The sequence below is a fragment of the Otolemur garnettii genome, unplaced genomic scaffold, assembly GCF_000181295.1.
Source record: "Otolemur garnettii isolate 467f Iridium unplaced genomic scaffold, OtoGar3 scaffold00043, whole genome shotgun sequence".
NCBI lineage: Eukaryota > Metazoa > Chordata > Mammalia > Primates > Galagidae > Otolemur > Otolemur garnettii.
Window position 1 is genome coordinate 3,992,332 of NW_003852438.1, and position 12,656 is coordinate 4,004,987.

The following is a 12,656-nucleotide window of genomic DNA, read 5'->3' on the forward strand; positions in this document are numbered from 1 at the left end:
CAGGCGCCCGCCACAATGCCCGGCTATTTTTTGATTGCAGCCGTCATTGTTGTTTGGCGGGTCCCCGCTGGGGATTTGAACCCGCCACCTTAGGTGTACATGGCTGGCGCCTTAGCCAGTTGAGCTATAGGCGCTGAGCCTGGTCCAAGAACTTTTATGGAAAATCCAACAAACTTTTTCTTTGGAAAATGTTATAGACATGTATACAACATTAATATTGAGAATGGCTGGATTTAAAAAAAAAAGATAGACTTTTCAGCACAGTCCACTGGAAACATAAAACTCTAAGATCTGCTATTAAGTGAACAAAGGAGTGGTTCTAAAATTGTCTTTTGCAACATAAAAAAATAGTCAAAACTAAAAAGGCAGTAAGTTTAGTTCAACGGCAGACTTCACTACGTATTTTTCATTCTATAATTTGTAACATTATTTCTGTCATTCTGGAATTCTGGAAAGTCCTCGTACTTTAAATCTTTATGCTACAAAGAACAATATTATCAGGAAGTGGTTTCCTAAAGGGTATTCATTCTCTGGGGTCATAAAGAATTTTCTTTTTTCTTTATTCAAACCATTTAGGAAAAGGACAAGCGGAAATTTTTTTAGTCCTGATCTGTTTAAAGTTTGTTGAAAAACAAACCAAAAAAAAACCTCCCTAAAGTCATTTGAAAATAAGAGCATTCTGCTGGATAAGCATCTTATACAAATACACCACGAATAAATGTTTCTTGAAATGAATAGCAACTTTACACCAGCATCAGATGTTACCTTAGAGAAGAGGATACAAACACTATTAAAACAAGTAACATAGGCTTATGGTTTTACGAAAACCTGTAGGAGTCATGTTCAAATTAGAATTTTGATTGGTTTCTTTTATTATTATTATTATTTTTTGAGATAGCCTCAAGCTGTCCCCCTGGGCAGAGTGCCGTGGCATTACAGCTCACAGCAACCTCCAACTCTTGGGCTCAAGCGAGTCTCCTGCCTCCGTCTCCCAAGTAGCTGGGACCACAGGAGCCCGCCACAACGCCCGGCTATTTTTTGGTTGCAGCCATTATTGTTGTCTGGTGGGTCCAGGCTGGATTCGAACCCGCCACCTTAGGTGTACGTGGCTGGCGCCTTAGCTGGTTGAGCTACAGGCGCCGAGCCGGTTTCTTTTATTATTACTACTGGTACTGTCCCCCTACAAATTGTGCAGTTTGCGGTTCATTTGAAATCCTTCCAAGAGTTCACTCCATGAGTTAGACACATATACACATTTTTGAAAAGTAAATCTGTTTGACACAGTAAGGCTGGTGGCAGTTTAATGTAATCAAATGTGATGGCTCTGAAAAATGTGATGGTGGGATCTTAAACCTCAGATGACGTATGACTGTTAACTCTTGGTTTGCTTAAAGTACTGATGAACTGCATTTGAAGTATAGCCTCAACTCTTACCCACTAGTTACAGCACAGGTGTGAAATATCTGAAGCTTGAAAAATGTAGTGTTGTCGACAAATGTTTCAGAACTTCAGGAATATGATTAAAGAACAAAGGAAATAAGACTAATGAAGAGCAGATGAAGTCTAGAACAAGCAAAGGGGAACATACATTTATTAAAAATAAAAACAGTACACAGTCTCTGACAACAAACAAATCATTTAGAATAAAGGCATCCACTATACACTGTAACAATGCACACAAACTAAAAAAAAAAAAAAAAAAAAAAAGACCCATGAAGTAATTTTTTAAAAACTTTCAAAAGGAAAAAGAAAATTCTGTCTCTCTCCTGCTGGCGACTTGCCTACCAAGACACCACACTACCCCAGCATTCCCTTTCAAATGTTCTGTACAACACGCTGCTGCACAACATGTGCAGTTACTTGATGAACACATTGTTTCTGAATAAAATTGTGGTTTCTGTATGGACGATCGAGAACATAAATAAGTGGTTCCATTTAATAAAAAATATTCGTAGGCTGGAAGAGCAGTGACAATCATTTCCCAAAATCTTCAGTTTTAACAAAAGGTACAGAATAAACTACCAAATCTAGACATTTTCACATTATTTTGCATGAGTATCAAAGTACTACGTAAAAACAGATGTAAAATCTGAAGTTAGCCAAAACCAGTGTCTTTAAAGATCAAAGTTCTTCACTCTTTCAGCGTGGCTCATAAATTTTTCCTGCTTCTGTCACTAATAATGCTTGTCAAACCAAACAACTTTGAAAAAGAATATGTACTGCAGAAGGAAGACAGTACAAAAATGTCATGCTGATCTCCACTCTTAAGACACACACAGTTCCTGTTGGACACTGGACTGTGAAAGTTTATTATCTTCAGTCTTTTCATGTCCTGGGGTATGGCAAGTAGTCTTCCGCTTGAATAACCGAAGACTCAATCGTAGTAATTCATTGTCTACCACTGGAGCATTTGTGTAAGCTTGTTTTATAGTACCCTATTTGGAGAAAACAAAAACAAGTAAATAAAAAAAAAAGTATGTAATTAGTTGACAGTAGAAAAAGACAGGCAGGTTAACCTCTACTAGAAACAGGAAACTTAATAAGAGCAGTTAATTTTAGATGGGTTTTAAATTAGCTCTATTTAGATTTAAAAGCAAAATTAGGGCCCAGTGAATATTAGGAAAAAAAGCTTTAGAGGGCACCTACCCTAACTTCTTGCTTAAAGTAGGAATCCTCAACAATTCCTGACAGGTAATCAGCTAGTTTTACCTCATCATTTCTAATGACAAAACAACACACAGCACTTTGTACTGTTGAATGACACTATTTCTTTTGCATGATGAAATAAACTCTTTTATGGGACTACACTCTAATTCAATCTTATTTTTACTTAACAATCCTTCAACTACATGAAGAGAAGCATCAAGACTTTTCTTCCTTTATCTTTTTTTTGAAGATGGGGTCTCGCTCTGTAGCTCAGGCTAGAGCGCAATGGTGTCATCATAGTTCACTGCAACCTCAAACTCCTGGGCTCAAGTGATCCTCCAGCCTTGGCTTCCCAAAGTGCTAGAATTACAGGCATGAGCCACCATGACTGTCTCCCCATCCCCCTCTTTCTTTTGCAAGCCAAACATTCTACATTCCTTAATGGTCTGTTAATGTGAGCACTAGAACTGAATAAATTCTTTAGTATACTGAGGAACTACCACCTCCTTTGTACTAAAATGTGTATCTGTATTATTGTGACTTAGAGCTATGTTAGCATTTTGTGGAAAGTTATTGTTAGAGAGGAGAAAGGAGGAAATGTTACAAAATATTTTTTATAAAATGGAGGTAGGATTCTGATGAGAATGTCAACCATACAGTCTCTCAACTGGATTTTTTCTATCTGAACCAAACAAAATGATTTGAATGATTATTTTTCAATTGAACACCAAGGATGGTGATAACTGGTACCATTCTAGGTGCATCGGAGAGGTGACTCATTCATAACACACACGCTTAGTATGCTGGGGCTTCATTCTCCCAGATTCTCTTTTTTATAATTTAATTTCCCACCCAAATTTAGGTATTTTTCTTTAATGAAATAATCTTTTCTATAGCAATGTTATATAGACAAAGATAACTCTGTTTTCCTAACTGCCCCCAAGTAAAAAGGTAGTAAATTAATGTTTTTCTAACTCTATAGGACCAACTCTCCTTTGTCCTACAGGTTGACTATCCGTTATTTTAAATGCTTTGGATCAGAAACGTTATGGATTTTAGACTTTTTTGTGTGTGTGTGTATCCTGAAGTATTTGCATTACACCTACTTGTCCAGTTATGCATCCCTAATCCAAAAATCCAGTCTGAAATGTTCTTCTGAGCATTTTCTTTGAGAGTCATGTTGGTAAGTTTCAGTAAGTCATGTTGGTGCTCAGTAAGTTTGGATTTTGCAGCATTTCACATTTCATTTGTTTCGAGTAGGAGTACTCAACCTGCGCTATCCATGACCATCACATTCACTCCAAAATAAAAATACCAGTTTCGTAACTTTAAAATGTCTAACATGTTTTTTATCTTAGGCTTTTTTTTTGGAGACAGAGCCTTAAGCTGTCCCCCTGGGTAGAGTGCCGTAGCATAGGTCACAGCAACCTTCAACTCCTGGGCTCAAGTGAGTCTCCTGCCTCCGCCTCCCAAGTTGCTGGGACCACGGGCGCCCGCCACCTTAGTTAGATGTATGTGTCTGGCGCCTTAGCCACTTGAGCCACAGGCTCCGAGCCTTATCTAAGGCTTAACAGATCTCATTATCATCTTTCTTCAAAATGTGAACTAATTTCAATTTCTCTTACTTTTCAATTCTCTTTATTCTTCTCAAGCGAATGCTTATATATAATCATTTGCATTTATTTCACTCTCTTCCAATTTGTTACATTTTCATAAACACTTGTCCTATAAATATCCTCACCATTCTGTATCTGGGACTTCTCCCCCTTGATTTTCTATTTAAATTAAATCTAGTATGTTTGCTTATTAAAAGAAGCTTTTCACAAATGAAAAACATTTCACAGAAACACAATATTTCATCCTTTCTTTATACATGAAATTTTAAATAACTAGTTGTAATTGAAAACAAATATTAATACTATTGAAGTAAAATTAAAAGTATCATAAATTTTAATACTATTCTACCTTTTACTGTGTTAAAGATTAGGAAAACTAATCATAAAAACATACGACTGTAATCTCACTTTAATGCAGTCAAATGAAAAATATGCCATTTATACTATTCACTTTGCATTTTTACCTTCTCATTTTTAACAAGCTGCTTTCGGATTGCAGAATCTCGCCTGAAGCATAATGCCTTACAACATGGTCCAAGATTACTAAGAAGACTTGCTCGTTCTTCTTTTCGTAGTAATGCAGCCATGTTGAGAGCCCCCAATTCATGTTCAAAAAGATTGTCTGCATCTTTCAAAAAAATAAGCAAGTATTAAGTTTTCCTAAAACAGAAAAGTGTTACAAAGCACTTAACTGAATATTCTACAAAGTCCATACTTTATCAAAGTTAGCAACATTGGTAAAAATTATTTCACATAAAGGTATGAGAAGGACCCTCAACATGCTAATTACTTTGCTAGTCTCAAACAATAAATACTTGGATAGCCACTTTAAATTTGTTTAAAATGTAACAAAAGGAGACTTGGAAGAGAGAATTTAGACACTGATTACTACACTAAGACCGGAAAGAAAAGTTCAAGGTAAGAATCACTGAAATCAAACAGTCAAATTCAATATATTGCTTACCATCAACTGCTACTTAAAGTTCTAGATTCCAGGATGTTTTTATAGTAGGATTCAAAAGTAAAAATAATATTCAAGATGACTGTGACTGCTAAAAAATCAGTTAACAAAGTGATTAGGTGTTACACCAAACTGCAAATTTTGTCCTGGATTTGGTCACCATAAAAATGTGGGGCAATGTATAAAATTAAAATTGCTTATTTTAAAGTCATAGCATGAAAGACAGAAAGCGCTGAACATACAAAATATAGTTTTAATTTTTAATTTTTTTTTTCTTTTGAGATTGAGTCTCACTTAGTTACCCCTGGTAGAATGCAATGGGGTCATCATAGCTCACTACAACCTCAAAACCCTGGGGCTTAAAGGGATCCTCCTGCCTCAGCCTCTCAGGAAGTTGGGACTGTAGATGCATCATGGGTACCTGGCTATGTTTTCTAGTTTTTGTAGAAAACTCCCAAGTCTATCTAAGTAGACCTCGGATATGGCAGTAGGAAAATAAAGTCCTATTCAACATAATATATCAGTGTCTATTACAACCACCACAGCAACAATGAATAGCAGAGGTCTCAGTGTTAAGCAACAATCATCCCCTCCTCCTTATCGTGTATATTTTCATTAGATTAAGTCATCATTAAGTAAGGGCCAAACTATATTTTCTAGTTAGCAAAATCAAATTAGATTTTAACTTGAAACATGTCATTAGCAAAATTCACAGGAACAAATGGCTTTAAAGGTAGATAAGATATAACCTAGGAGTTTTAACACTTTACAAATGAAACTGAGGCAAATAGGATTATTTGCTTAAGGCCACAGAACCAACCAAATAAAGCAGAAAGAGTGCGGCAAGAACCCAAGACTTTGGTCGCTTTTCAGGTTAATATATACATGTTCATAATTACAACTTACATATATTTCATACATGTATACTTTGTTTACTAGGCTTTATTAAAATAAAAAATTTTACTATCTATGCTAACAGATGGAAGCAAGGACATGGATTCATTAAAACTCATAAGACAACTTTTTTCAATATTATGTTAATAAAAAACTCATTCCTTAACTTCTGTATTTCCAGAAACATGACGTTAAATTGTTAAATACACCAAGAAGATATTTCAATTCTAAATATTTATGCACTCAACTTCAATGCTCCCAGATTCCTGAAACAGACCTTAATTAATCTGAGCAATAGGATATCCTATAACACCAAAATAGCAGGGGACCTTAACACTCCTCTCACAGAGCTGGACAGATCCTCTAAACAGCAACTAAACAAAGATACGAGGGACTTAAATGTGACCCTAGAAGAACTGTGCTTAATAGATGTATATAGAATACTTCATCCCAAAGCTAAAGAATATACATTCTTCTCATCAGCCCATGGAACATTCTCCAAAATTGATCATATCCTAGGACACAAAACAAACCTCAACAGAATCAAAAAAATTCAAATTTTACATCATATCTTCTCAGACCACAGGGCATTAAAGATAGAACTCAATTCGAAGAAAAAACGTTCAACTCCACACAAAGGCATGGAAATTAAACAACCTTATGCTGAATGACAGTTGGGTGTAGGAAGAGATAAAAGAGGAAATCATTAACTTCCTTGAGCACAACAACAATGAAGACACAGCTACCAAAACCTGTGGGATACTGCAAAAGCACTCCTGAGAGGAAAATTTATCGCTTGATGCTTACATTCAAAAAACAAAGAGAGTGCATCAAAAAACTCGCAAACCATCATATGGAATTAGACAAAGAACAATCTAAGCCTAAACCCAGCAGAAGAAAAGAAATATCCAAAATTAGCCTCAGCGCCTGTAGCTCAGCAGCTAGGGTGCCAGACACATATATGGAAGCTGGTGAGTTTGAACCCAGCCTGGGCCTTCTAAACAACAATGACAACTACAACCAAAAAATGTAGTGGGGTGTTGTGGTGGTAGGTGCCTGTAGTCCCAACTACTTGGGAGGGTGAGGCAAGAGAATCTCTGAAGCCCAAGATTTTGAGGTTGCTATGAGCTGTGACGCCACTGCCTCTACCCAGGGTGACAGTAAGACTGTCTCCAAAAAAAAAGAAATATCCAAAATTCAATCAGAATTGAAAACAAAAGAATCATTCAGAAAATTAATGAAACAAGGAGGTTTTTTTTTTTTTTTTGAGACAGAGCCTCAAGCTGTCCCCCTGGGTAGAGTGCCGTGGCATCACAGCTCACAGCAACCTCCAACTCCTGGGCTCAAGCGAGTCTCCTGCCTCCGCCTCCCAAGTAGCTGGGACTACAGGCACCCACCACAGCGCCCGGCTATTTTTTGGTTGCAGCCATCATTGTTGTTTGGCGGATCCAGGCTGGGGATTTGAACCCGCCACCTTAGGTGTACGTGGCTGGCGCCTTAGCCGGTTGAGCTATAGGCGCCGAGCCAAGGTTTTTTTTTTTTAAAGTAAAATAGATAAACCTTTGGCCAGACTAACTAGAAATAGAAAAGTAAAATCTCTAGTAACTTCAATCAAATGTTAAATGAGAAACAACAACAGATGTCACAGAAATATAAGAGATTATCTCTGAATACTACAAGAAACTCTATGCCCAGAAATTTGACTAGGTGAAGGCAATGGATTGATATTTGGAATCACACCCTCTCCTTAGACTTAGCCAGGAAGAAATAGATCTGAACAGAACAATTTCAAGCACTAAGATCAAAGAAACAATAAAAAACTCTCCCAACCAAAAAATGCCCTGGTCCAGATGGCTTCTGGACCTTCAAAGAAGAGCTTATTCCCATACTGCAGAAATTATTCCAAAAAATTGAAGAGGAAGGAATCTTTCCTAACAGAGTCTATGAAGCAAACATCACCTCGATACCAAAGCCAGGAAAAGACCCAACTAAAAAGGAGAACTTCAGACCAATTTCACTAATGAATATAGGTGCAAAAATTCTCAACAAAATCTTAGCTGATAGTTTATAGCTTCTCATCAAAAAAGTTATACACCATGATCAAGTAGGTTTCATCCCAGGGATGCAAGGCTGGTTTAACATACTCAAGTTCATAAACCATAAATGTAATCCACCATATCAACAGAAGCAAAAACAAAGACCATATGTCCTCTCAATAGATGCAGAAAAAGGCACTCGATAAAATCCAGTTGAGACAAAAGAATTGCCAAAGCCCGGGAGCTGGAGGTTGCTGTGAACTGTGACGCCATAGCACTCAACCGAGGGCGACAAAGTGAGACTCTGTCTCTAAAAAAAAAAAAAAAATCCAGCATCCTTAGAACACTGAAGAGTATAGGAAGAGATGGCACATTTCTTAAACTGTTTGAAGCCATCTATGACAAACCCACAGCTAATATTTTACTGAATATGGTAAAACTGAAAGCTTTTCCCATTTAGAACTGGAACCAGACAAGGTTTTCCTTTATCTCCACTATTATTCAACATTGTGCTGGAAGTTCTAGCCAATACAATCAGTCAAGAGAAGGAAATAAAAGGGCATCCAAATGGGAGCAGAGGAGGTCAAATTCTTCCTCTTTGCTGATGATATGATCTTAATACTTAGAGAACCCCAAAGATTCAACCACAAGACTCCTGGAAGTGATCAAAAAATACAGTAATGTCATAGGATATAAAATCAATGTCCACAAATCAGTAGCCTTTGTAAATGCCAATAACAGCTGAAATGATAAGCTAATTAAAGACATAATCCCCTTTACAGTAGCTTCAAAGAAAATAAAAGACCTACGAATATACCTCACAAAAGATGTGAAGGACCTCTATAAAGAAAATTATGAAGCCCTAAGGAAAGAAATAGCAGAGGATATTAAATGGAAGAACATACCATGCTCATGGCTGGGAAGAATCAACATTGTTAAAATGTATATACTTCCCAAAGCAATCTATAGATTCAATGCCATCCCTATTAAAATACCAACATAATACTTTCAAGACTTGGAACCAGAAAAAACCCCATATAGCTAAGGCAGTTCTTAGTAATAAAAACAAAGTAGGAAGTATCAACTTACCAGACTTTAGGCTGTATTACAAGGCTGTAGTGATCAAAACAGCCTGGTATTGGCATAAAAATAGAGACATAGACATCTGGAACCGAACAGAAAACCAGAAGATGAAACTAACATCTTATAGCCACCTAATCTTTGATAAACCAAACAAGACACTGGGTGAAAGATTCCCTATTTAATAAATGGTGCTGGGAGAATTGGATATCCACATACAAAAGACTAAACTTGGACACGCACCTTTCTCTACTCACAAAAATTGATTCAAGATGGATAAAAGACCTACATTTAAGGAATGAAATGATAAAAATCCTTAAGGAAAACATGGGAAAAACACTTGAAGATATCAGCCTGGGAAAGACTTTATGAAGAAGACTTTCGTGGCAATTGTGACAACAACAAAAATAAATGGGACTTAATTAGACCAAAAAGCTTCTGTACAGCTAAGGAGACAACAACCAAAGCAAATAGACAACCTACACAATGGGAAAGAATATTTGCATATTTTGAATGGGACAAAAGCTTCATAACTAGGATCTATAGAGAACTTAAATTAATCCACATGAAAAAAGCCAACAATCCCATACATCAATGGGGAAAACAGATGAACAGAACCTTCTCTAAAGAAGACAGATGAGGGCAGTGCCTGTGGCTCAAAAGGGTAGGGCGCTGGCCCCATATGCTGGAGGTGGCAGGTTCAAACCCAGCCCCAGACCAAAAAAAAAAAAAAAAAGACAGATGAATGGCTAGCAAACATATGAAAAAATGCTTATCATCCCTAATTATTAGAGAAATGCAAATTAAAGCTACCCCGAGATATCATCTAACCCCAGTGAGAATGGCCCATACAACAAAACCTCAAAACTGCAGATGTTGGTGCAGATGTGGAGAGAAGGGAACACTTTTACACTGCTGGTGGGACTGCAAACTAACACAACCTTTTTGGAAGGAAGTACGGAGAACCCTCAAAGAACTCAACCTCGACCTCCCCTTTGATCCTGCATTCCTATTACTCTTTTACCCAGAAGAAAAAAAATCCTTTTACCATAAGGACACCTGCACTAGACTATTTAGTCTAGCCAAAAATGTGGCAATCACCAAAAATGTGTCAACAGCCTATACGCACTCCAACCCAGGAATGGATTAACAAGCTGTGGTATATGTATATCATGGAATACTATTCAGCCACTAAAAAAGATGGAGACTTTACATCTTTTATATTAATCTGGATGGAAGTGGAACACATTATGCTTAATAAAGCATCACAAGAATGGAGAAGTAAGAATCGTATGTAGTCAAATCTGATATAAGGACAATTAATGACCTAGTACATGGTGGGAGGTGGGGGAAAGGGAGGACAGAGAGAGGGAAGGAGGGAGAGGGGTGGGACTCAATTAAAAGAGGGACTTTACCTAACAAACGAACTTTACCTAACAAAAGATACTGTAACCTGATTCAAAAAATGAAAAAAAAAAAAAAAAAAAAAAAAAAAAGAAAAAAAACTACAAAAACATACACAAATACATACATGAGGGCTGCCCAGAAAGTACCCAACCATGTAATATGAAAAACAGAGACACAGGTCAACGCCTATAGCTCAAGCCACGAGGGCACCGGACACATATGCCAGAGCTGGTGGGTTTGGATCCAGCCCAGGCCTGCCAAACAACAATGACAACCGCAACCAAAAAATAGCCAGAAGTTATGGTGGGCGCCTATAGTCCCAGCTACTTGGGAGGCTGAGGCAAGAGAATCGCATAAGTCCAAGAGTTGGAGGTTGCTGTGAGTTGTGATGCCATAGAACTTTACCCAGGGTGACAGCTTGAGACTGTCTCAAAAAAAAAGAAAAGAAAAATAGAGACATATATGGCTGGGTACTTTTCAGACAGCTCTAGGATATACATTCAACATATATATGCACCTTAGTATTTATATTAAATGCGTATGAATGTGTGCAGATATATTTTACTGGTTTTCTGTGAAATACATCCAAAATACCTGGGTACAAATGTTTGTCTTAAGATAGACTAGGCTTTAGTGATTCATACAAGTTATGATAGGAATGAGATAACAAGAATAAAATAAAATCTACGTATGATTCAAAGAATGTTAAGTAATGCTCTCACCTTTTACCTCCCATTCCTCCTTTTTACCACCTGCTCCCTCCCCGCTAATGAAAGTATTAATAAGCTGCAAATCAAGCTAAATTAGGTACATACTAGATAAAAGAAACAGCAATAAAACAAAACACATCACAAAAAAATAAAACTCCCAGAAAGAATCCAACCAAAATCTTTAAACTAAATAAACTATAATTAATAAAGGTTGCTGCAATAAAGTCAAAAAGCAATGTGATAAAATATTTTCAAAATAAGTAGTAGCAGTTAATATTTATTGAGTGCCAGGAATAGTTTTACTAGTAATAACTCATCTGGTCCTCATAACCATAGAAAGTTAGTGATATAATTATTCCCAGCTTACAGATGATGACACTAACACACATATTAAGTATTAAATAAAAACTAGTAAGCAGTGTATCTACTAAAATCCAGACCATCTGGCCCTATAGACCAAGCTCTTAAAGCTCATTAAAGGCTCAATGCAGACATCGGTATTTGGATAGAATTTTCTATTTCTCAGGAAAAAGGGTTGCCAAGACTCCCAGTTTCATTAAACATAAAAAAAAAATTCAGTGTATTTTTCCAGGCTCTGCTTTATTTAGCCCTGGGTAAAATATTAAGCACTTTGACATTTGAACTTTTCTATTAAAAAATCATTTTAATACAGCACGTTCACTGTACTCTTTTTGCAACTTTTCTGTGAAATTAAATTTTTCTCCAAATAAATTTTAAAAAGAAATTTTGACCCTGAGGATTAAATAATGAATATAAATGATTCCTCAAAAAATAGTATCTACAGTATAAAGTGCTACATAAGAACACAACAGTATCCTTTCAAATGGCATCTTAATAGTTAATGCAGACATTATATATAAGCTAAAATTAAATTACCTTTGGGTTTTTCTAAAATCCTCTGACACATTTCTTGGACTTTTGTAAAGAGTTCAGAACCTGCCAACTTTTTAGAAATCCCAACTCTCAGCATAACGGCTCCAGGTGTGAATTTTAAAAGCGCGGCCCCAGGTTCTCTTGGTTCTTTGGGATGCTTTGGCATAAGACCAGACCAGTCAACATCTATCACATCTAAGGGATCTGTAAAAAGTAAAGTATGATTTCTTTTTTTACACCAAACAATAAGTCTTATCTACAGAGAAATAGCAATCAAGCAAAACATAGAAAACTTCACTGAGCAAGTACTTTAAACCAAAACTCTAAGAGATATATATTCTTAAAATGAAAAGTTTTCCCATTTAGTATCTAGACCCTAAAGACCCTCATAAAAAACTTTTCCATCAAAAGA

The 12,656-nt window shown here is 36.6% G+C and overlaps 1 protein-coding gene across 10 annotated transcripts in view; it reads right to left on the bottom strand.

Annotated features, from left to right (window-relative positions):
* Positions 1–1,364: 1,364 nt before the first annotated feature.
* ZC3H13 (zinc finger CCCH-type containing 13) overlaps positions 1,365–12,656 on the bottom strand; it is a 152,982-nt gene continuing 141,690 nt past the window's right edge. For 7 of the 10 annotated variants that reach the window (XM_023513718.1, XM_012805634.2, XM_023513717.1 and 4 more), the window contains 3 exons: positions 12,248–12,448; positions 4,727–4,890; positions 1,365–2,435 (listed from right to left, as the gene is read on the bottom strand). In XM_023513718.1, coding sequence (XP_023369486.1) covers positions 2,265–2,435; positions 4,727–4,890; positions 12,248–12,448 — 536 coding nt within the window. In that variant the 3' untranslated portion in view covers positions 1,365–2,264. The remainder of the gene's footprint in view (positions 2,436–4,726; positions 4,891–12,247; positions 12,449–12,656) is intronic. The other 3 variants (XM_012805636.2, XM_023513719.1, XM_012805633.2) reach the window with 1 other exon arrangement.